At 43.2% G+C, this 25,572-nt stretch overlaps 1 protein-coding gene across 1 annotated transcript in view; it reads left to right on the plus strand.

Annotated features, from left to right (window-relative positions):
- Positions 1-25,243, plus strand: part of VAT1L (vesicle amine transport 1 like) — a 195,023-nt gene extending 169,780 nt beyond the window's left edge. Inside the window, exons 8-9 of the mRNA XM_049863957.1 lie at positions 22,165-22,248; positions 22,746-25,243. Of these exons, the coding sequence (XP_049719914.1) occupies positions 22,165-22,248; positions 22,746-22,844 (183 nt within the window). The 3' untranslated portion in view covers positions 22,845-25,243. The remainder of the gene's footprint in view (positions 1-22,164; positions 22,249-22,745) is intronic.
- Positions 25,244-25,572: the final 329 nt, after the last annotated feature.

A 25,572-nucleotide genomic window follows, 5' to 3' on the forward strand; every position in this document is an offset into this window, starting at 1 on the left:
GCCTTTCTTCCAGGGCACCTCTGAGTGGAATCGAACCTCCAGTCTTCCAGTTAGCAGTCAAGTGCACTAACTGTTTAATACAACCTACTGTTTTTATTAACATATTAAATGAATAATTTATAAGGATCAGCACAAAGCTGGTTCCTATGAGGCAGAGGTTAAAGATGTCCCAAATGTCTAACTTTTCCAAGCTGCTCTACCACTCCATTGTCTCTAACATCAACTACTCCCTCTGGCTTCAGTACTCTCCCTCCTGTCTTTGGGTTCCCTAGTTCGCTGTAGATTCTCACAGAATTCACAAACCATACAAAGGAAATGGCTCACGAGGTTGTGGAGACTGGCAAATCCCAATTCGTGGGTCAGGCATAGACTTCTCTCTAGCCCTCAATCTCTGCCCCAAGGCACTGAGCTTTGTTGCTCCGTGGGTGGGGACGCCCAATGCGCTGTCTCCTGCAGGGCTGTGCTGCAGGTCTCTCATTCTTTGATGGTAGTGGGCTCTCCTCTTTGCTCTGGAATTGGCTCTTTTAAGGCAAAACTGACCAGTCCCTTCGGACCACGATTATTTTATTTGCACAGCTCCACCCAATCATCTGTGTGGGAGTTACAAGACCATGGCTAGAAAGGCTAAACACAAAAGTAAAACTGCACTGCACATATATTTTAAATAAATGTGATCATACTGAACATGCACTTATTCTTATCACTTATAAAGACTTTTCCATGTTAGCAGGAACCAGAAATAAGTGACCTTACAGGAATATCCTGTAATTCCCTAAACTATTCTCCTCTTAATGGCCATTTTGCTCTCAGTTTTTACTTTTAAATATTACGTAATAAATATTAACTGTTTATTTAGTGACTATCTTACTCATAAAGCTTTATCTTTTCTTTAATTTTGCTTCTCTTAAATGGCCATTGCTACCGGTAAATATAAGGAAAGAATCAATTATTCCGTAGAACCAATTATTTATTCTACTTTCCCTGTATGAACTGTTTATCTCTGGTAATCGAATAATGGACAAAGGGAAGCGTCTCCTCATAAGATTGGGACATCTAATGAATGAAAACAAAGGGCTAGAATTAGAAATATCACTGTTTTGTAAAACCAAAAACTCATTGCCGTCAAGTCGATTCCAACTCATAGCGACCCTATAGGACAGAGGAGCACTGCCCCATAGAATTTCCAAGGAGCTGCTGGTGGATTCGAATTACTGACCTTTTAATTAGCACTTAACCACTGTGCCACCGTTTTACAATCCCCAATAAATTAATGGATCTAGGCATTGAGCTAGTTTCATAAAGAGGGACAAGCAGCCATTGTCTGCCTCTTGGAGACTCAACAGCACCTACTGACTTGCCAAAGAAGCCACTTTAGTCTGATCAAACATCCTACCAACGTGGAGGAACTACAGAGGACAGGGGCCATGTTGGACTGCAATGTCTGTCCACGGTCCACAAAATCCAGACCCTGGGAAATTCCACAGGTCAGACGACCTAGGCTCTTTGGCAGAACTTGGAAGGAATAAGAGGGAAAATGGAAGAAGAACTTAACAGATTTAAAGGATTTAAATGGCATAACTTTTTTTTTTTAATGGCCCAGACGAAGGTATGGTGGCTACCGTTGCAGAGTTGAATGAAAAACTAGAGAAATGCAGGGAAGTGATCACTCTAAAAGTCAGGAGAGTGGTGACATTGAGGGGAGGGAAGGGGTTGAGGTTTGGGACAAGGAACAGCATCTCTCTTTGACAGAGAATGGAATAAGTGCCGTGACCCAAAGACAAGCTTTTATAAGCAAGATAGGTATAAAAGTGTTACCCAATTGGGGTCCGTGCCCTGGAGCAGTTGAGCCAATGAAATACTCCAAGTCAGAAAGAAAGAGAAAGTTTATTAGGAGGTGACAGCAACAGGAAGTCTGGCAGCAACACAAGCTGTCTTTATGGAGTCCCAAAAAGCAATTTCTACATCAGAGTTTATATATCATTTTGCAAGGATTACATAGCGTCTTCAAGTATGTAGCTCACAGATGGTCAGATAATGTACATTACAAGACAACTACAAGAAAGTCTTTATTAAACTAAAGATATGCATGCTGGACATCTGGACTCTAATCTTTGTTTGTAACAGGCAAAAAAAAAACTTAGGTAAAAATCTCTCAGCTAGTGGAACTGGCCTTCCAAGTTTACTCTGACTGAGATAAGGACCAAGAAAGAAAGTTGCAGACCAAAAATGCCAGGCAGCCTTCCTAGCTGCCATCATGTAGGCTGAAGGCCATCTCCCAAGAGAACAAAAAGAGGAGGGAGATCAAGGCCGCAAAAGCCGAGAAGGCCCTGCATCCCTTTGGAAAGAGACCAGTGCAGCTGGTGTCATGAAAAGGACATTGAAAGTGAGAGTGTACAAAATGCCAAGCAAAAAAACTTATAGGTTACTTAGAGTGTCATTATGGCGTTAATTATGTCAAGCTCTCTATCGTCCATTTTGAAAAGAAGAAAACATGTTGTGAGGAATTCGGGTCACAAAAGTATCACGGAAAGAATGCATTACTGGTCCTGTGGTGCAGAACACAGAAGGGGTCTGGGTGGCTGCCAAGATTTTACTTCTTGATCTTGGTGGTTACAAACTATATGTTTGTTTCATGTTTTTTGATCCTGAGTTTCAGTCCTTGGAAACTACCAGCCACTCAGTGGGAGAAAGATGTGGCAGTCTGTTTCCACAGAGATTTACAGCCTTGGAAACCGTATGGGGTCGCTATGAGTACGAATTGACTCAACAGCAGTGGGTTTGGCTTGTGTTCTTATTTTATAATAAAAGGGCATTTTAAAAAAAATCTAAAAAGAAAACAGAAAAAAAAAAAACACAAAGCAGATAATACCCAAACATTACCATGTGTGTATAATTAGAAAAGAAACTATTAATTAGTTTAGCAGATAAACTGGGTGTGATTTCTGTAAGTTATTATTTCCAAGCCCTTATCAATATGCAAATAATTACTGACTTGGTTGTGGTTATAGCCAAATACAATTTTATTTCTGGATTCGTTTTTTTTGCTTGACGAAGCACTGATTTGGGTTTCCTAATTCAAGGATGTGCATCTTGACTAGTCATTGGTTCACATTAAATCCTACTGTTTCCTCAGAATGAAAGGAGCCCTAGGCATGCAGCTCTGCAGCCGATTTTTCTGCTCACATCGCAATAAGATCTGGCTCGTTATGCCATGGATTGCGGGTTGCTCAAGTAACCTGCTGATTCTAACTTATGTACACACATCGTATGACCCCACCACCATGGTGATCAGCCCCGTGTACCATAAGTAGATGAAACTCAGCTGCTGGGTCCTCTGAGGAGTCACACAGAGACAGTGAGTGGGTTTAATTAACACAAAACAATATCCTAAAGGTCTCTTAATGCACTGAGCAAAAATCAAGTTATTTGATGCTTGAGCAGAATTAAAGCTGAGGTCTGACTCCTTCCCAGTTGCCCTGGAATGGAAAGTTATAGTCGTGGCTCTCTGCTGCTTTCCAACACGTAGTAATATTTAAGCCCATGCCTGAGTCAAATGTTGAACTAAGCTCTAGCCAGATCTTAAAAAGTGGAACACCTATTCACCCTGTCAGGGCTCTTGGTCAGCCAAGCAGGAATAAGGACCTTTTCTTTCTTTTTCCTGGGCATGAGTCAGCCAAGCACGGAAACTGACTCATAGTATTTATTCAATGAAGCACCATCTCAATTCAAGGTTTCTAAAACTGCAGAGCCCCGGAATCACCAAGAGTGGAATGCTTCCGCAGAGTCTCAGCAAACAGGTCTGGAGTAAGGCCAATATGGAGTCCCTGGGTGATGCAAACAGTTAACGTGTGCAGCTGCTAACCGAAGGGTTGGAGGTTTGAATCCACCCAAAGGCACCTAAGAAGAAAGGCTTGGCAATCTACTTCCGAAAAATCAGCCATTGAAAACCCTGTGGAGCACAGTTCTACTCTGCCACATATGGAGTCACCATGAGTCAGAATTGACTCCACAAGTGGAAAAAAAACAGCAACTGGTTATTACTGGAGACCAGTGCATTATACTTTGTAAACGCAAGGCCACATCGTTTTGATACAGGCAGTCCTCAGTCTATACATGCAGAAAAACTGATCTAACCAGTAGGCATTTTGAGGATAAAGACCATATTGTGTACTTCTGTTACTGAGCACTCGCTAGGTACCAGACACTTTTCCTACTCCTGAGGATTTAGGAGAACCAAACTTCCTGAAAGCAAGTCCCCATCCAATTTGTTATATGGATGCTAAGATGAGGCAAGTTCCTGTTGTTGAGGAGCCCACAGACCAATGGGGGAATGGAGTTAGGGAGTATGTTATAATAATACCAAAGTGCTCAATGAAGGGGATGATTTTGCCCCCAAAGGACATTTGACAATGTCTGGAGACATTTTTGGTTGTCACAACTGGAGAGTGTTACCAGAATCTAGTGGGTAAAAAGGCCAGAAATGGTGCTAAACATCCTACAGTGCACAGGACAGCCCCCCATAAGAAAGAATTATCTAGCCCAAAATGTCAGTGATGCCAACGCTGAGAAACCCTTCAAGAAAGAATGGAATGCAAGTGGCCATCTAAGATACAACTATTGGTCTCTGTGCATCTGGAGCAAAAAAGAAAGAAGGAAACCGAAGACTCAAAGAAGAAACTAGTCTACAGGACTAATAGTCTCCACAAACTATGGCCTCACCTACCTTGAGACCAGAAGGACTAGTTGGTGCCTGGCGGCTACCACTACTGTTCATTCCAACCAGGGACACAATAGATGGTCCTGGATAAAATGAGGGAAAAAATGTAGAACAAAATTCAAATTTCTAAAAAAAGCCAGACTTATTGGGTCAGTAGAGACTAGAGGAACCCCAGAGTCTATCACCCTGGGATACCCTTTAAACTGGGAATTCAAACCACTCCTGGAGGTCACCTATCAGCCGAAAGACAGAGTGACTCATAAATAGTATCACCCATGAGTACTGTACTCCTCTAAATAACCATCTAAATGAGACCTTACGGTCAACATTTACCCTGGACCAAACATGAGAAGGTAAGGGAGGACAAGGAAGCTAGATTACTGGAAATGGAAAACCAGAATGGAAATAATGAGAATGTTGACACATTGTGAAAAGTGTAACCAATGTCACTGAATAATATAGAAGTTGTTAAATGAAAACCTAATTGGCTATGTAAATTTTCTCTAAAATCACAATAAAATATTTTTAAAAAGGAAATAAAAGAGGGAGAGAGAGAGAGAATGGAATAAATGCTGCGACCCAAAGACAAGCAAGGTGCTTATTAAAGTACAGAGGAAAGAAGACTTCACTGGTCCTATGAGGCAGTACCCACAGTGTCCTATAGCCTTCCTTTTCTCTCCCAGTCCTTCACTTTTCCCTGCTACCATCCTACTGTCCCATACCTAACAACAGTGCTTCAAGCCCTGGACCCATACAGAGCTGGGTTTGAAACCTGGCTTCTTCATATTCCATTGTTTAACCTTGGACAAGCCACTTGACCTTGCTAAACCTCAGCTGCATCTCAACTCCCCTCCATGAGCATCAGGGACTCAAGAAGAAAGGGAGACTATCTTTATGTACCCCTGATTGACAGGCTGACAGACTCCCACTTACCTCATCTGGTTGAGGTAATGCAATGAGGTAATGCATACAAAGTGCTTATCCCAGGGACAGCACATGTAAGCACTCGTCATATGTCAGCTGCTATGATGACACATGAACAATGTCCTCCACCACGCCATGGGTTATCCACCTCTGCCTCCTCCCTTAGATTTACCTGGATTTTAGAGTTAGCTCTTTGCTTGAGACTCTTACTACCTGGGTTACCTCCTAATACAGACTGTGGGTAGGCGCTGACTCTCATATCACTATGGCCCTAAATCCAGAGCCTCTAGCTCCTCCCATCCTAGTGGGAAGATCCAATAAAAACTCCTCTTCAGTCAAAATGGCAGAGAAACGGCTTTCTACAGGAGCACTTTGCTTGCAAACATCTCAGACACAAACAATACCACTATTTTATTTCCATTCCCTACTTTACTATTTGCTGTCGCTGTAGGTGTCAGAGGCTAAAATTTTTACTGGTGGTGGTTTTTTTGCCTCCCCTGTTTTTAGGTTTCCCTAGAGACTCTTTAAATAGGGTCTGAGTCTTGCAGTCCTTGTCAGCTATAATTCCGTATAAGATGTTATGGTAAGATGTGGGGCAAAGGAACATGTACCTCAACTGGCAAAACATAGTTTTTAAAGAAAATGTTCTACATCCTACTTTGGTGAGTAGCATCTGGGATCTTAAAAGCTTGTGAGCGGCCATCTATAAGATACTCCACTGGTCTCACCCTGTCTGAAGCAAGGGAGAATGAAGAAAACCAAAGACACAAGGGAAAGATTAGTCCAAAGGATCACAACTACCACAGCCTCCACCAGACTGAGTCCAGCACAACTAGATGGTGCCCGGCTACCACCACAGAATGCTCTGACAGGGATCACAATAGAGGGCCCTGGACAGAGCTGCAAAACAGTTGAGGAAAAAAATCTAACTCACAAAAAAAAAAGACCAGACTTACTGGCCTGACAGAGACTGGAGAAACCCTGAAAGTGTGGACCCTGGGCACCCTTTTAGCTTAGTAATGAAGTCACTCCTGAGGGACACACCAGCCCAGGGACAAGGTCTAGAAGGCAGGAGGGAACAGGAAAGCTGGTAATAGGGAGCCCAAGGTTGAAGAGGGAGAGTGTTGACATGTCGTGGGATTGGTAACCAATGTCACAAAGCAATATGTGTACTAATTGTTTACTGAGAAGCTATTTTGCTCTGTAAACCTTTATCTAAAGTATAATTAAAAAAAAAAAAAAAGATGCAGGTGAGAGGAAGTGTTCTATGAGCCCGTGATCTGGTCTCAGTCTTTCAAGTAAAGTAAGTGAACCTTGACTTGATTGTGGATTAGGGAAATTTCTGCAGAACACTATGGCTTTTGGTTCAGTGTTTAATTTATTTGAACCCCTTATGTGACCATGGTCACATGGGGTTCAAATAAATTATGCATTTGATCAAGAGAGTCAGTGCCATCCAAGCACTCTGGACCATTTACTCCATCCAGACGATGCTGTCTTGCTTTTTGCCTTCCCTTCTTCCTGACTCTCAGAATGTTCCTTACCTGTTCTGAGCTGGTACTCCTACCAATGGCAGCTTTTAAAAATCCTTTTGGAGCATCCCTGTTGGCTGCCCTGTGACCAAGCAGATACTTTTCTTGTAACAGCTACATGAGCACTCCCTTCCTTCACAAATAGCAGCCATTTTTGCAGGGCCAGGAATAGGACGAAGCAAGAGAGGTGGCTATAGTGGAAGTTTTAAGGAGGTGCTCACCCTCAGGTGCCAATCTTGCATTTGCATGACCCTGAGAGTGCCCCCTTAAATTTTGCATTCTAGCCACCTCTATGGCCTCACCCTAGTCTATCCCCACATTTTTGCAACTACCCCTATGGTGACTGGTCCAAAATGGAGTCAGCTGTTTCACTCTCTTCTCTACCTTCCCACTGGCTCAGTTTATCACCCCTGACAATTTGTTTTTTTAATCACTCTTACATCTAGATCAAAACCTTGGTGCTCCCCTCTCTTTAGACACCTGCGGTTACTTGGCAGAACACTGAAATTCCAGATTCCAAGCCTACTTGAAATGAATGTGTTATTTTTAACACTCACTTTGGGTTTTGAACAATCATCAGTCCCTCCCAAAGGTGAACATCGTTAATGAGTAATATTCCCGGATGACTTTGGTAGACCTGATTCTTAATTATAGTATTACAAATTTCTTCTCTTTCAAAGCTTTTAATTTATCATCTAATAGGCACAGTGATCCATGGAATAATCCATCTTTATTTTTTTCCTGTTTTAGGTGGCTATGCTTATTACTTTTTTTTTTATGCTTATTACTATTCATAGCACAAGCCAAGTGCTATGGTTATTAAGTGGTGTCATTTGTACCCTAATGACTTGGTGCCTTTCATACCCTTCAAAATGAAATTGAACATTATGAAGCATTAAATGAGACCCCCAACCAAGACTGAGCATTGTTTACTCTCATTACTCAAGGGTGACGAAACTGGCCACTCAGGCTGAAGGTGACTGTAGATGGAAGGGTATTCTGGATTTGCACGATCCAGTGTGCACAACTGCATCCCTGGGAACTCTTTGGAATGTAGGACCAAAGGCCATGGCCTACTGTCGGTATCTTGCCCCACATTCATTTTTGCCCTTTTACCTCTAGAGCCCTTTGGTCTTTTTCCATTTCTCCTCCCATATTCCACTTACTCTGCTTGAAATGGGCCTTTCTCCTGTCTTAGTGAAATTCTACTCATCCTTTAAATCCCACATCAATTGTCACTTCCTCAGGGAAGCCCTCCCTGATCTCCCCACTTCACCCCCTACCCCCCCAAAAAAAAAAACAGTTGCAATCAAGTGGACTCCGGCACATGGCAACCCCACGTGTCAGAGTAGACCTGTGCTCCATAGGGTGTTCAGTGGCTGATTTTTCAGAATTATACCACCAGACCTTTCTTCCAAGGCACCTCTGCGTGGACTTGAACATCCAGCCTTTCAGTTAGCAGCCAAGCTCATAAACCATTTGTGCCACCCAGGGACTTCCTGGTCTCCCCAACCAGGCCAAATCCTCTACCCACATTTCTCACAACACCATCTTAGCAATTATCAGGTGGCAGTCTTACATTGATTTGAGTTCTTCTCTGATTCAGCCTGAGTCTCACACAAGCCCATAACTCCAAGGGGGCCAGAGATCTTGTCAGTGTTTGCTCACCATTGTCTCCTAGGGCTTAACATTTAGTACCTGCTCAATAGATTTGTGGAATAAAAAGAATGTGGCCAAGTGTATCAGTCAGCATCTTGTCAGGAAATAAGCAGCAGGCTCAGATGAAGTTTTGAAGGGAACTTTTAATGAAGGAAGTACTTACTAAGATGTTTCGGGGCTGAGGGAACCAACAGAGATGTTGAAACACTCAGAAACTAGCAACAATAGGAAGGTTTTATCAGCCCTGGTCCCAAAGGGGGAAAGAAGAAAAAGCACTGCCAGAGCCCAGAGAGAGAGCTTGGGTCTTACAGGAGCCATAGCTGCGAAAGGACACAGTTGTGAAGAAACCTGAGATAACCAGGGGTAAGGGAGAAAATACCATGACTCTCCTTCCTCCTCCTGCCACTGCTTTGGCCTGTACCTCTCGTTGGCCAAAGCCAACTGGAAGCCATGGGGCAATGAAACCAGCAGATACAGTCCACAGGGGAACAGAGAAGGCTGCAAATGGATGAGGAAAGACCCCCCAAGAACAACCAGAACACCTGGGTTGCAGCCCATCAGCCTTCCTCAGCCTTGACTAAGGCTTCCAGAAACCCCTCTCACCTAGTTCCATTGCACACAGAAATGATTCTGACCATGGGGTGGAACAATTAAATTTTCCCCACAGGAAGCATTGAGTTTATGGTGATGGAAATTTTGGCAGTGATAGTTGGTGATGGTAGCACAACATGATTAATGTGATTTATATCACTAAATTGTACACATGAAGAACGTTGAGTGGGAAAATGCTGTGTTATATATATCTTTATAACAATAAAAAATACAAAAAAAAAAATTAAAAAGGCAGAAAGCCCATTTCCCAAGGGTAGGAAAATTCTTCCTGCAGGTCCTGCTCCAAGACTAGAATGCCAGTGGGCTTTGTTGACAGCATGAACCAGAGGCACCAGATCAGCTCCGATGGGTTGAAGTCCACTGGGGCTAAAGAAACAAATCAGGGGCTCTGCATTAATGAGTCTAGCTACCCAGAGTGAAATAATTTTAAATAAATAATTTTGAGAGTCTTAATTAGGATGCTGCAATCTCTGTGCTGTGGTCTGTCTCTAGCCTTCAGGGAAACAGCTGGGACAATTACCAAAGAGGATGGGGCTTGAGGAGTAAGGGCCTTTGAGGTTGTGTATCTATAAACTGAAGCAAATGAAGTTGAAGCCAGGAGTTTCAGGATGTCCTGACAGGATATTGTCCTCAGTCCAGGGTAATATAGCTCTGCCCACTCCATTTCACTGAATGTGACCTCTCAAAATCATCAGGACCTTCTGAACCCAAAGTCATTAGCCTTCTTCCCTATGACCCATTCACCTTCTTGTTGCTTGGATCCCTACTCTTGGCTCTCAGATTCTTGGGCCTGTTCCAGTCTCCAGTCTACATTTTGGGGATAGAGATGGGAGAAGGAAACAATGACACTCTTCTTCTTGTGGACCGGATCACTTAGTGGCTCGCCTACAGCCATGGCCCAAATGTCCCCACATTGAACTTGACCCATGTCTTCTGACCCTACTCCCAACTCCCACATCTATCAGCTGTGAGACCTTAGGTGAAACATTCAACAGCTCAGAGCCTAAGGTTTCTTGTTCTAACATGAGGCTCAAAGAAAACCATGGAAACATCCTCCTAATACTGATTTTTATTATTATATTCATTATCACTGCATTATTACAAATCACTCACTGGGCCCCTCCATTCTAGTTTTTTAACAGCATCATAGCCCTCCCGTTACCTGTGAGTCATCGTCAGCTCCTTCCCAGCGGCATCACTAGGGAAGTGGGGTGGAGGGGTGGACTGCATTGGGTGACACTGTCAGAGGGAGTGACTGTCTATAAAACTTTTGTGTAGTGTTTCAGCAGAAATGTATTACTTTTTATAAAAACGGCCCTGTAGTTACTTATAACAACAAAAAAATTTTTTGTAAGCTCAGCTTACATGTATCAGTACACCCGCAAGGCTAAAGCCTTATGCTAATTTACCCTGTGAACATTCTAATGCGTTCTAGTCAGAGCTGTCATTATTACCCAATTACAGTGACACTTCAAATCATGTGATTTTGTTTGTATCTGCTGCAAGCACGCACTGTTGTTTTTGTTGTTGCTGGTGTTTTTATAGTCGTTGATTTTGTCAACTTTTCTGATGTTTTAGCTACAATATTGTAATTAGCATGGGAGGGTGCCACCATGAGTTACCATACTGGGTGACACCAACCCTTGTGATGCCACCATTCCTTCCACCCTCCACGTTCAGTCGTTGGGTCCTGTAGTCATACTTACATAATCTCAGTGTCCCATAGCCACGCCCACCCTAGCAATTTCAGGGCCCCGGGCAGGAGTAAAAATGGAGGCTCCCAGCCCATGGTTGCCCCTCTTTCTTCTAACCCAAGGGTCCCACCTCCACCAACAGAGTGGTGCTCACATGTTGAGTAGAAGGCCCCCATTCAGTCTTAGAGCAATTCGAGCAGAGCATTCTGGAAGTCTGGGAACCCAGAGCAAGGTCTAGAGGTGTGGAGGGGAGGCGGAGGCTTTTGGCTTTTGTGGGGGCTTTCCCTTTGGCCCCATAGACTCCTTGCCCTTAGGCAGGATTGCAGGCACAGGAGGCCATAGTGGAGCCTGCTGAGGTGGTGCCTACATCTTAAAGTGAAACTGTTCCTCTGGACTTCTTTGGAGTCAGACAAAATGAAGTGGAATTCCACCTCTTATTAAGTGGCCTTGGGCAACATTCTTACTCCTGTGAGCCTTGGCTCCCTCCCTCTAGAATGTGGAAAACATCTCCCTCCCCTGGTCGGTTGTTGTTAGAATAAAATGGAACACTGTGGTTTGAGAGTGCCCCATAAAAGAAAGAAATATTCTTTGGGGCACTAGGGAAGGAGGAAGGAGCCCTGGTGGTACAGTAGTTAAACACTCAGCTGCTTACCGAAAGGTCAGCAGTGCAAACTCACCAGCCACTCCAGGGAAGAAAGATGTGACGGTCTGCGTCTGCAAAGATTACATCCTTGGAAACCCCGTGGAGCAGTGCTACTCTGTCCTATAGGGCCCTTTTGAGTTGGACTAGGGGGGGCAACTGGTTTGGGTTTCTGTTTTTGTCTTTTTAGGGGAGGAGGACATGGACATCTTTCAGAAATCCAGTAGAGGGCACTAGTCCCTCAGGTTTTCATCCTAAAAAAACCGAAAACCAAACCCACTGCCACGGAGTCAATTCTGACGCATAGGGACCCTATAGGGCAGAGTAGAACTGCCCCACAGAGTTTCCAAAGAGCACCTGGTGCTTATGAACTGCTGACCCTTTGGTTAGCAGCCATAGCTCTTAACCACTACACTGCTAGGGTTTCCTTCCTCCTCAACAAGCTTCTAAAAAAATGAAACCCGTTGCTATTGAATCCATGCCAACTCATAGCAATGCTATGAGACAGAGCAGAACTGCCTCACAGGGTTTCCAAGGCTGTAAATCCTTACAGAAGCAGACTACCACATCTTTCTGCCGCTGAGTGGTTGATGCGTTCCAACTGTTGACCTTTTGGTTAGCAGCCTAGCGCTTAACCACTGCACCACTAGGGCTCCTTAAAGAAGCTTCTAGTGGAGAATGAAAAGGTGTATGGTCCGAAGGAGACAGAAAATGGACATTTAGTGTCTGTTTTCTTCCATGCTACTCATTGTGCCAAATTAACAGCATCACTTCTCTGAAACTTCATGGCAATCTTGTGGGTGGGCACAGACCTTAACCTCTACTTTGCAGAAATGAAGAGTCACAGAGAGGTTGGATAAACTGTCCGAGGTCACACAGTGAATGTAGGGAGTCTGGATTCAAACCAAGGCCACCCAGCTCAACAACGAAGGGCCCAAAGCTTTCCAGTGCTCCATGGTTTCCCAGTGCAGTCTAGTGTCCTCGACGGGAGCCAGGTGTGGGTTGGTGAGTACAGGAGGTGGTGGAATCACTGGGAAGTCAAGTTTTGTCCTGGGTGATTTTTCCCTGCATAGCAATAGCTTGAAGCAATCAGGGACAAGCCCCATCACAATTAAAAAGAAAGTCTTAGCAACATATGAAGACCTTAAGAACAAAACTAAAAGTCTATACAAGGGCCTTCCTAGTACAAGTAACCAAAAAACCAAACCAGTTGCCTGTGGGTTGATTCTGACTCATGGCGCCCCCATGTGTGTCAGAATAGAACTATGCTCCACAGGGTTTTCAGTGGCTGATTTTTCAGAAGCAGATCCTCAGGCCTTTCTTCTGAGGCACCTCTGGCTGGCCTATAACCTCCAACCTCTTGGTTAGCAGCTGAGCGTATTAACCATTTGCACCACCCAGGGACTTCCCTAACAGAAGAAAGCAGCAGCTGGAAAATTCAGGGAAGAGAGAACTTCCACCAAAACCAGGAGACTTTTCTTGGGCCTTCCCAAGCCTTCCCATGAATGTGGCTCATTGTGTATTGTCTGGAACCCGCAGAAGTATTTAAGAACTTAAGTGGTTTGGGAAGGAGCTAAGACACCCTAGGGAGGCAGAGTGACAAATCAAAAAGAGTGATAGCCCAGACACAGGAAACCTGGTTTCTTACCCAAGTCTGCAACAAACTCTGTCCTTCTGTGAAATCAGGGCTTTGGGGAAGACGAATGTTTATTCTTTCCCAGATCTGTCATGCTCTGTTGCCCCTTTCTTCTGAGTGGTGCCAATATGGGCCAGGAGGACTGTGAGATTTGGGCAGGGAGGTGAGCTAGAGAGCCTGGTGGTTACATGCACGGCAGGATCTGGGGGCAGACCACCTGGATTCACAGCCTGGCTCTGCCATTGTTTAGGAGGTAAGATTCTGGAGGAGTGCTCAAGCTCTCTCAGCCTCAGTTTCCCTGTCTTTGAAATGGGGACAATTAATTTTTCCAACACTAGAGGCTGCCCAAATTCCTTGGCTTGTGGCCACATCACTCCAACCTCTGCTTCCATCCTCACATCCCCTTCTCTGACTCTCATCTTCTGCCTCCCTTTTATAAACAATGGAATCACAAGGGTGATTACATTGGGCCCACCTGGACAGTCTTCTCCTCTCAAACTCCTTAACTTAACCATATTTACGAGGCCCCTTTTACCAGGTTAGGTAACATTTACAGGTTCTGGAGACTGGGTCATGGACATCTTTTGGGAGGTCATTATTCTGTCTACCACACCACCTTTCCCAGTGATCCCCTTTAAGCATGTAACACCCCAGTTATTTTCCACCGTGGAACAATGTTCACTCCCTTCACAGCACATTTTTAATTTTTTTTGTGTGATTTCCTTGGGACAGAGTGAGCATATCCATTTCAACCATCCCTGTATACCTGCGCCTGGCACAGGACTTTAGCAGAGTTGAATGAGTAAATGGATGGATAGTATAGTATAGGTATCATCATTGAACATATATGGAATTTGAGGTGCAGAGAGATAAAGTAACTTGCTAGAATGGCTTACCTGCTCAAAGCATAACCTGGGCTGGGTCTCGACTCTCTTAAAGTCAAGCCCAGTGATGTTTCCACGGCATTCTGCCACCATCCACTTGGAATGGCCTCGAGGCAGCCTCCCAGGGACAAGAAGTGTCAGAAAAGGCCCAGACAGGCCTCTTGGCTCAGAATCTTGGCATCTTAAGATGTTTGAATGACAGGATTCAAATTTCCTTCCACTGTCTGGATGAGAAGCCAGCTTCTGTGGAGATTGCCTGAGTATGCCCAGAATGCTTAGCCTGGAAAATCCAGCTACTGAGACCATATCTGGCCAGCGGCACAGCTGGTGTTTCAGACTGGGTGTGGGGGACCATGGCCTTGATTATGAACAGACTCCCCTGGGCCACCCGGGCAGCACTGAGCAGTCCATCAAGAGACTGCTGCCCAGGCTAGGGGCTCTAGGACATGGGAAAGGAGGAACAGAAACATGGGTGCAACCTGGCCACCTGACATCTCACTTTTTGCACCTATCTACCTGTTCATTCATTCATTTATACATTCATTCGTTCTGTATGGCTATCATGTGCCAGTCACTACTTTGCACTGGGGACTTTGAGGTAGAGGCCATCACCCCATCCATCTATAACTGTACTCTCCAATATGGTAGCCATCAGCTGCGTGCAGCTACTGAGCACTTGCAGTGTGGCTACACTGAATTGAAATGTACGAATGTAAAAATACCAAATTTGAAAGACTTCTTGTTGTTGTTACAGTCAACTCTAACGCATGGCAACCCTATGTACAACATAACAAAACATTGACTGTCCCTGCGCCATCATCATCCTTGGCATGTTTCAGTCCATTGTTGTGGCCATTGTGTAGGGCCTTCCAACCTAGGGGGCGCATCTTTCAGCACTGTATCAGACAACGTTCTGCTGTGATCCATAGGGTTTTCATTGGCTAATTTTGGAAGTAGATCACCAGGCCTTTTTTCCTAGTCTCTTAGTCTGAAAGCTTTGCTGAAACCTGACCACTATGATTGACCCTGCTGGCATTTGAAATACTGGTGGCATAGTTTACAACATCATAGTAACATGTAAGCCACCACAGTAAGACAAAAGGACAGGTGAGTGATGGTTTGAAAACAGTACAGTAAAAAAAAAGAATGTAAAATATCTTAGTAATACTTTATTATATTGAATATATATTAAAGTGGTATTTTAGATATGGTTGGTTAAATAAAATCTATTGTGAAAATTAATTTCACCAATTTCTTTTTACCTTGCTTATTGTGACTATTATAAAAATTTTATTTACATTTGTGGCTTCCATTATATTTCTGTTGGACAGTGCTGGCCTAGAGACTTGCAACCTGGAGTAGAGGCTGATGAGTAAGTTGCAAGCCTGGTAGTAAGGGTTACATGACTGGCCAGCCCTAGGTGCCAAAGGGAGAAGCACTTGGGCCAGACTGGGAGGGCTGGAGTAGAGGGTACAGAGCAGCTTCTTGGAAGAGTTCACATCCAAGTCGAGAGCAGCAAGACAAATCCGAGTTAGCTGCAGGAACCGGGGCACTCCAAGACGGGGCCCAGAGACAGAGTGAGCTCCAGATAGAGTGGTGAGAATGAGGGGAAGCAGTAAAGCTGGAAAGGGCATCAGACGTCAGCTCCTAAGAAATCTACTGTAATGCCATCCAGCAGAATTATAATCTGAACCACATGCAACATCTTAAATTTTCTAGCAGCCACATTCAAAGAAACTCACGTTAGGGCCTAAGGTGTGCCTCACCCAAGCCATGGTGTTCTCAGTTGCTTCATATGCATGTGAAAGCTGGACAATGAATAAGGAAGATGGAAGAAGAATTCATACCTTTGATTTATGGTGTCGGCAAAGAATATTGAATATACCATGGACTGCCAGAAGAATGAACAAATCTGTTACGGAGGAAGTACAGCCAGAATGTTCATTAAAAGTGAGGATGGCAAGACTTGATCTCACATACTTTGGACACGTTATCAGGAGGGACCAGTCCCTGAAGAAGGATATCGTGCTTGGTAAAGTAGAAGGTCAGTGAAAAAGAGAAAAACCCTCAAGCAGATGGATTGACTCAGTAGCTGTAACAATGAGCTCAAGCATAATAATAATTGTGAGGATGGCACAAAACTGGGCAGTGTTTCATTCTGTTGTACGTAGGGTCACTATGAGTCAGAACTAACCCGATGGTACCTAACAACATTCAAAGAAATAAAATGAAACAGGTGAAATTAACTTTAATAATATGTTTTATTTAAACTAAAAAAAACTAGTAATCCCAAAATGGAATCATTTAACATTTAGTCAATATAAAAAATTATTAATGAGATATTTACTTTTTTTTGGTATTAAATCTTTAATATCTGGTGTATATTTTACACTTAAGAGTCCCTGGGTAATGTAAACAGTTTGCACTCGACTGCTACCCAAGGGCTGGCCATTTGAACCCACCCAGAGGTGCCTCAGAACAAAGGCCTGGCAATCAGCTTCTGAAAGGTCACAGCCATAAAAACCCTGTAGAGTAGAACTGACTGGATGGCAAGTGGTTATTTTATTCTTACAATGCATCTCAGTTTGGACAAGCTACATTTCAAGCGCTGAGTTGTCTGTCACTTGTGGCTTGTGGCTACTGTATTGGACAATGCAGGTCAAGACTTTTCTCTTGAATAGAATGGGGAAAAGATTTTAAGCAGAAGAGTGCTTTAGAAAAATCTGATTAGCACAAGGAGGCCAGTCTTGTCTCTGTGAGTGCTATTGAGCGTTCAGGAGCCCATCACCACCATCTTCTAGGTACTGTTTCCATCACAGGAAGTTGGAAGCAAAGTCTCTTTTTGCAGAGTTTACCCTGCTGTGGTGTTCTTTGGCAGCAATTTTGGGTAGAGACAAAGTCCTGTCTTGGTATTTGTCCAGATTCCTGAAAAGTGGCAGCTGCTTTCTCAATTCCCACTGGTTCCTACCACCTCTCAGATGGTGACCAGAGGCAGACTCCTGGGATTTTTTTTATCTTTATGTTTCTCATCTGTGAAACTGCAAGTATGTGGATTAAGTAGGATAATATATATGAGGAGTTCCTGGGTGGTGTAAACAGTTAATGCGCTTGGCTGCTAACTGAAAACTTGAAGGTTCAAGTTCACCCAGAGGCATCCTGGAAGAAAGGCCTGGCAATCTACTTCTGAAAACCAGCCAATGAAAACCCTATGAAGCAGTTCTACTCTGATACACATGAGGTCACCATGAGTAGGAATCAGCCTAAGGCAATTAGTTTTGTTTTTTAACATACATAAGATGCCTGACATAATACCCGATAAAGAGTTGATCAAAGACTGGTAGTTTCTTTCCTTCGAAGTTGTCATCAGAAGGGCTTTTAAGCATTTCCCAGAGCAGCCTGAGAAGATGATATAAACGCAAACAGAAGATGACTTAAATGGTCTCCTGGAAATATACATAACCCTTTCTCCAGTGTCTTAACTCCCTTCCCCCACATAAGCAACTTAAAGGAGTTAGTTCATTTCAGAAAGAAATACCCAAGAAAATATGCAGATTAGAGCCAGCCCTGCAGGTGGCTTTTTTTCCTAACTTCACAATAAGCTTTCACTGGTGAGAAAACAGCTTTTTCATTTCCCTGGGCTCTGTCTTATTAGAGAAGCAGCTTGAAAATTGTTCATAATCTCCAAAGAGTTTCCAGGTGCTTAATGACTTGCCAAGGTAATAAAGAACTGAATTCTGGGAAGCCAGGACTGCTATTATGTGAGACATTACTACTACCTTCCTCTGCCTTTCAGAATCCAAAGAAACATAGACTGGGCCGCATCAGGAAAGCTGCAGTTTTAAAGTCTGACAGACCTGAGTTTGAACCACAATTCTGTCACCAATAGCCGTGTAATCTTTGGATACATGGTTTATATCTTTGAGCATCAGGGAACATATCTGTAAAATGGGTATAATATGTTTCTTACAAGGTTGTAAGTATTTATAAGAATTTGTATGTATTAGTTACCTATTGCTGCATAACAAATTACCCTAACCTTAGTGGCTTAAAACAATAACATTTATTACCACATAGTTTCTGTGGGATCAGGAATTGGGCATGGCTTAGCTAGGTCCTTTGGTTCAGGGTGTCTCATAAGGCGCCAATCAAGGTGTCAGCCAGGGCTGCAGTCTTATCTGAAGGCTCAAGGGGGAAAAGAGCTGCTTCTGAGCTCTCTCAATGGTGGTTGTCCCAGTTTCTCACAGGCTTTTGGACAAACGTCTCGGTTCCTCATTGCCTGTTGGCCAGAGTCTGCCGTCAGTTTCTTGCCACGTGGGCCTCTCCACAGGGGCTCACAACATGGTAGCTGGCTTCATCACAGCAAAAAAGTGAGAAGACTCAAAGAGGAAGAGACTGCTAGACAGAAGTCAGTCTTTTATAACCTAATCTGAGAAGTGACATTCCATCACTTTTCCCATACTCCGTTCATTAGAATCAAGTCACTAGGTGCAGCCCTTACTCAAGGCAAGGGGATTACACAAGGCCATGAGTACCAGGTGGCAGGGATCACTGGGAGCCATTTGAGAAGCTGTCTGCCACAGTATATAAAGATTCTTAGTCAGTAATAGCTGATGTTATAAGCAAATGTAAAAGAACTTTGAAAAGCAGTGTTCACCACAAATAGAAGAAATCTATTGGATTTATATATTAGAGTTGAGAAATTTAACAATCATATGACACTCTCAGTCTGTAAAACAAGATTGATTTCAACCAATGCCAGGTTATTCAAAGACAGCTTTTAAAGATGTGTTTAAAAAAAAAGATGTGTTTAGTTTATATTAAATACGGACTTGATAACATGTTACCAAAAACAATGTTTGGAAGGTAGGGCTAAAAAGCACCTTTTTCTACCATACAACCCAGAAATCCCACTCCTCGGAATATACGCTAGAGAAATAAGAGCCTTCACACGAACAGATATATGCACACCCATGTTTATTGCAGCTCTGTTTACAATAGCAAAAAGCTGGAAGCAACCAAAGTGTCCATCAACGGATGAATGGTTAAATAAATTGTGGTATATTCACACAACGGAGTACTACGCATCGATAAAGAACAGTGACGAATCTGTGAAACATTTCATAACATGAAGGAACCTGGAAGGCATTATGCTGAGCGAAATTAGTCAGAGGCAAAAGGACAAATATTGTATAATACCACTATTATAAGATCTTGAGAAACAGTATAAACTGAGAAGAACACATACTTTTGTGGTTATGGGGGGGGGGAGAGGGTTATTTACTGATTAGTTAGTAGATAAGAACTTCTTTAGGTGAAGGGAAGGACAATACTCAATACACAGAAGGTCAGCTCGACTGGACTGGACCAAAAGCAAAGAAGTTTCCGGGATGAACTGAATGCCTCGAAGGTCAGCAGAGCAAGGGTGGGGGTTTGGGGACTATGGTTTAAGAGGACTTCTAAGTCAATTGGAAAATAATTCTATTATGAAAACATTCTGCATCCCACTTTGAAGTGTGGCGTCTGGGGTCTTAAATGCTAATAAGCAGCCATCTAAGACGCATCAATTGGTCTCAACCCACCTGCATCAAAGGGAATGAAGAACACCAAGGCTACACGATAACTACGAGCCCAAGAGACAGCAAGGGCCACATGAACCAGAGACCTACATCATCCTGAGACCAAAAGAAGTAGTTGGTGCCCGGCCACAACCGATGACTGCCCTGACAGGGAGCACAACAGAGAACCCCTGAGGGAGCAGGAGATCAGTGGGATGTAGACCCCAAATTCTCACAAAAAGACCAAACTTAATGGTCTAACTGAGACTAGAGGAATCCCGGTGGTCATGGTCCCCAAACCTTCTGTTGGCCCAGGACAGGAAACATTCCCGAAGACAACTCATCAGACAGGGAAGGGACTGGACAATGGGTAGGAGAGAGAAGCTGATCAAGAGTGAGCTACTTGTATCAGGTGGACACTTGAGACTGTGTTGGCATCTCCTGTCTGGAGGGGAGATAGGAGGGTAGAGAGAGTTAGAAACTGGCAAAATTGTCATGAAAGGAGAGGCTGGAAGGGCTGACTCATTAGGGGGAGAGTAAATGGGAGTATGGAGTAAGGTGTATATAAGCTTATATGTGACAGACTGACTTGATTTGTAAACGTTAAAGCTCAATAAAAATTATTTAAAAAAAAAAAACACCTTTTCGCTCTACATAATGTTTATTATCTATCCATAATCCCTTTCAAGTTATTTTAACTTGAGTTTTTATGGAGATGTAAATTTAAAAGTATATCTCATTTTTTTCACTTAACAGTATTACAAAAACCTTTAATCCTGCGATATATTCTTTATGATTAGCACTTTCAGCACTACACAACATTTCTATTCAGTAGATAAATGGTAAGAGCCGTCCTTTACTTAACCATTCCCTTACACTATGACATATAGGTTGCTTCAATTTTTTGCCATTAAAAACAATGCTGTGATTATCTTCTGTTTGGTAAGTTTTTTCCCCATAATTTGAATTATATCCTTAGGTTAAAGTCCCAGACATGTAATTAGAATCCAGACATTTTGATGGCTCTGTCAAGTTTGTTTGCAAATGAGTACAAGGCTTTTGTTCTCAGATAAGCAAACACTGCTCCACAGATGCAGATTGAGTTCCTCAAAGGCAAGTGCTGTGTTTTACTCTATTTTTTTTGTTTTTTTAAATCATGGCATCTGGCCTATAAGCAACATTTCATGAATATTTGTGGACCGAATGAACAGAAACGTTTAAAATTGTGAAACTTGAGAAAATATATTTAGGCTAGATCTTCTGCAGCCCCCAACCCTTCTTTTCATCATTTCATCACAAAATGAAGGATGTAACCCATACCAAGCGCTGAGTTCCCTGTTGACTTTTCCTTCTCCCATTTAATCCTCACAGTGCCCCCTAGAGTTCATTCTCCACACAGCAACAGAATGAAATACTCAACATAGAAATCAGATTATCACGCCCTTGCTTTTTCAGAGTGTCCCAGGAGACATCCATTGGTCTGTCAAGCCCCCAACATTTGAAAGGGACAGTAGGTCCTCTTTTCTGGGGAGAATACTACTTCTGGGCAAAACACCACTTAGTTGGAGATGAAGTTTCTATCTAATAGCCAGGAATCATGGGGATTTTCTTAAATGTAACTCAACATTGGGTAATTGGTCAATGTAGCAAAAAATATGTATCAGCATTTTGTACCGTATTTTTACACAAATAACACGCACCTTCTACATTTGCTTGACAACCTCGCCCTCCCCCTGCAAAGGTATTTTTGTAAGTACACTATGCTAACTTTTTTTTTTTTACAGCAACATGTAAAAAAAATTGGCAAAGCAGCTTCCAAAAATGCCGCCGGTGGGGGAGGGCGTGATTGGCAAACAAACATAGAAGGCACACGTTATTTGCATAAAATATGGTAGTATTAAAATATATTAAGTAAGCAAGGCATTCACTGACTCTCGAAAAAAACTTTTATTGGTCAAAATTTCCTCTGGGTGATGTGTCCTGACACCCTGAAGCATGTAACTCTTAGAATTCTAAAGGACCCTTTTTAAAAAACTTTTTTTTTTTCGTCTACCTTGTTTCAGGAGCTCTTTTCAAACCTGCAGTCACCCTCATTTTTGAGACAGGAGACAGTCACTGGCTCAAGAACAGGGTGTGCGTACACAACCACCGGAATTTATTTGCATCCCAGTGTTGGACACCTTTGCCCACTTACTTATTAAGCTTGAACCACAGCGCCCCCTGGTGGGAAGCTTATGGTTTGGCTTTTGCCAGATGCTTTCTCTGGGCAACATCTCACCTAACCAGAGCTTCCTTTTCTCTCATCTCTCAGGTGAAGGAGGCCATGCAGCGAATCCATGACCGAGGGAACATTGGCAAGTTAATTCTGGATGTAGAAAAGACCCCGACTCCATTGGTGAGTGAAAAGGGGAGGAATCTATTCAGTTCAACACAAGAGATTCATCAAGAGTCTATCAGTTGCAGGCACAGGTGAGGCAGGAGAAAATACAGGCAGCTTGTGGTTTCATGGAGGAAGAGCATTAATCAAATGATTATACAAATGAGGGATTAATCACATACTGAAATGAGTGCTAAGAAGGAAAGGAAAATGCTTCCTGAGAGCGTCTGAAGAGCAATCTGAGTGCAAAGACAGGAAAGCACAGAAACAATAGGCCTGGGATTCTCTCCCAGATTCCAGGTACTTGTACTCAAATCCTCATCCCAAAATCTGCTTGGGGAGCCTGAAATAAGACAGTACACACACACACTGCCCTCTAGGGGAAGCAAGCATCCTTAGCTCCTAGCCTTCAAAGAAGCCCTGTGATGGGGCTTCCTCAAGAAGACATCAGAAGCTTGGAAAAAGTAGAGGCAGGATTTCAGGACTCGTTTATAATGTCCTCTGTTGAATTACAGATGGCCAACGACAGCACAGAGACCAGCGAGGCGGGGGAGGAAGAGGAGGACCATGAGGGCGACAGTGAGAACAAGGAGCGGATGCCCTTTATCCAGTAACCCAGGACCCAGGCAGGAGAACATGAGGATGGTTTGGAAGACGAAGACCAGGCTGAGAAAGCTCTTCTGTGACCCAGTGAACAAATGCTGTAGTCCAGTGTGTGTCGTGTTTGTCTGCAGTCAGCTGAGCTAAAAAGCTGCCAATCACTGTTGTTTTTTGAATTTAAGTGCCAATCCCATTCCATGCAGTATTATGTCCCTCCCCATCTGTGGATGACACTCTCCCTCTCCCCTATATCAAAACCATCCATCCTTGGATCCTTCTCAACAGTTCTAGAACAGCCTTGCAAATTAAAACAAGCCCATAGGCCCGATGCCTAAGAGACCAGACATGGGCAAAGACAAGTCTGCGTTGAAAAGTGTTGTTATTACAAAGTACTGTCCAGGTCCTGGAATTCTTCTGGCCAATGACGTTTTTGCTGCTAGTTGCCCATACGTTTGACTACAGCACTTGCCAATGTGGCAGGCAGAAAAAGGGTAGGCCAAGAGATGTTTTCATGGGCCCGTAAATTTAGAACCTCTCCTCTTTGAAGAGGCAACTTCCTTATATTCATTGCATTGTTTCACTATTGAAAGGTTTGTGCCAATCTCCTCTAACCCTCTAGTGTTTGATCCTTTCACTGGTTTTTATCAGTAAACACAGGGAGGCAGGTCTGAGTTTTTTCAGGATAGAAGATGGGTCAACAGCATGAGTTTGAGGACCAGCCACAGAGATTGCTCCTCTGAGACCACATCTTGTGAGCACCACCCCCCTACTCCATACATATTTTAATTGTAAGAAAACCGCAAACGGAACTAATTCAGAAGTCATTATGGAGACTTAACTGTGTTTGCAAAGTTTCCATCAGCATTACCAGTTTTGCTGTTTTCAATTCCCGGTAGTAAGCAACCACATTTAAGGTGGATCCCCCAAAGAAGAGCTCCTTTGTAAATCATATTTGGAAAAATGAGTATCTTCTCTTGCCAAAGCATGTTCCAACATGCAGCAAAACTCTAGTGATAAAAAAGGGTCATGTGTAGCAGCTGTTGCCAAATGTATAGTTCCTTCCTCTTATATAAAGTCATGAGGCAGACCCTTTGCAGGACCCCTGCCCTTAGGAAATCAGGGACCGAACTACTTGATTGCACCCCTTTGATCAATTTTCCAGCTTCTAAACCCTTGAGAAACCCCATCCCTACCCCACTTGACTGGGCTTGCTTGAGAGGTAAAAGGTTAACCTCCAGGAAGATTCTCAATGTCTCCATGAGGGGGCTCCAGTCTATCCTCCCAGGGCGTTCAGCTCAAAGTTTTAAAATCATTTACAAACCAACCTGGAGACACAAGAGCCCAGGTGGTTAGCACCTCAACTCGCTTTGCGTTTTGCAGAACATCAGAGGGTTCCTGCATTGCCTGATTTCCCCAACCCGCAAGCCTTAGGGTAGACCCAACTCTTCTCCCAAGTGAACACATTTCAAAGTTCTTTTGTCACAAATGTCACCTCCTAACCCTCTTCCCTATCCTGAGCTTGCTGTGATGACTTAACTTTTGCCAGATATTCATCTAAGGGAGCTTCTCCTCATGGTGAATGTATACATAAACTAACGAGCCGTGGGATGAGAGTATGTCAAAACAGGGCACCAATATCGTCTTCTCCTACTACCCCAGGACTTACCAGTATTCCAGCTCTGTGCCATTTGGAGAGATAATGTGGAGATGTCAATCCTCTGACACCTGTGTTATACACTGTATTATTGGTCCTGCTTCTCCCATTACCATGTTGAAAATGGAGTCTGAGGGGAACCTAAGAAAAACCCCTACCCAAGTGACATTCCTGGTAGGCTGAGCAGAAATGGCATTTTCTAGGATTGGAGGGATGAAGAGCCAGCCCCTGGTGGTATCAGAGTCCTCCTTCCTGGGGACGTAGGAACTCTAGACATTCAGAATCCAAATGCCTTTCTTATTTCCAGAGGAGATAGATGAAAAGTTATTTCTTCCCATCTGTGTTTTTAATTAAAAAAAAAAAAAATTCTTTTTTTAATGAGCAAGGTTAATATAGTAATCACAAATTATCATTAAAGAAAGCCCTTCTCTGTCCTCAAAATACAGAAAGAAAAGAGAAAACTAGAGTTTGACTGATAAGACGAATTTATACCATGAAGAATGGGCAAAAAGAAAATATATAATGTTTAATGTACCCTCATTTTAAGCACCTTCTCTCCCATCACGTGATTGTTTACCTGAAGGAAGTGTAAAGAATGTCTCAGTTTGCCTTAAAGGAACTGTGAAGGCTTCTCTGTAATTTAAGCTTGATTGGAGTGAACTGAACATTGTCTACTGTATTTGTGGCTTTAGAGCTTTTGTTATATTGTGCCTACAAAGCAAATTATGTTTACATAAAAAAATATAAATAAAGTATTCAGCATAGCAGAACTTGGCTTCGCTTCCTCCACATAAACAGCGGTTGAATTAGCTGCCCCACTCTTAAAATGCAAGGATGAGTAACGGAGAGAGAAAAAAAATAATAAAAACGTGATAGGAGAATTCCCAGATGGGAAACTAAAAACGACATGGAGAAATTCAGGATGGAGATGAGACAAGCCTTTAAAGAGACGTTCGGGATCCTTCAAACAAGAAAGTAAAACCAACACATAAAGGACTATTAAAGACATCATAGGAGTCCCTGGTTTGTGCAAATGGTCCACAGGCTTAGCTACTGACTGAAAGGTTGTCGGTTCGAGTCCATTCAGA

The sequence above is a fragment of the Elephas maximus genome, chromosome 21 (assembly GCF_024166365.1).
Source record: "Elephas maximus indicus isolate mEleMax1 chromosome 21, mEleMax1 primary haplotype, whole genome shotgun sequence".
Classification (NCBI taxonomy): domain Eukaryota; kingdom Metazoa; phylum Chordata; class Mammalia; order Proboscidea; family Elephantidae; genus Elephas; species Elephas maximus.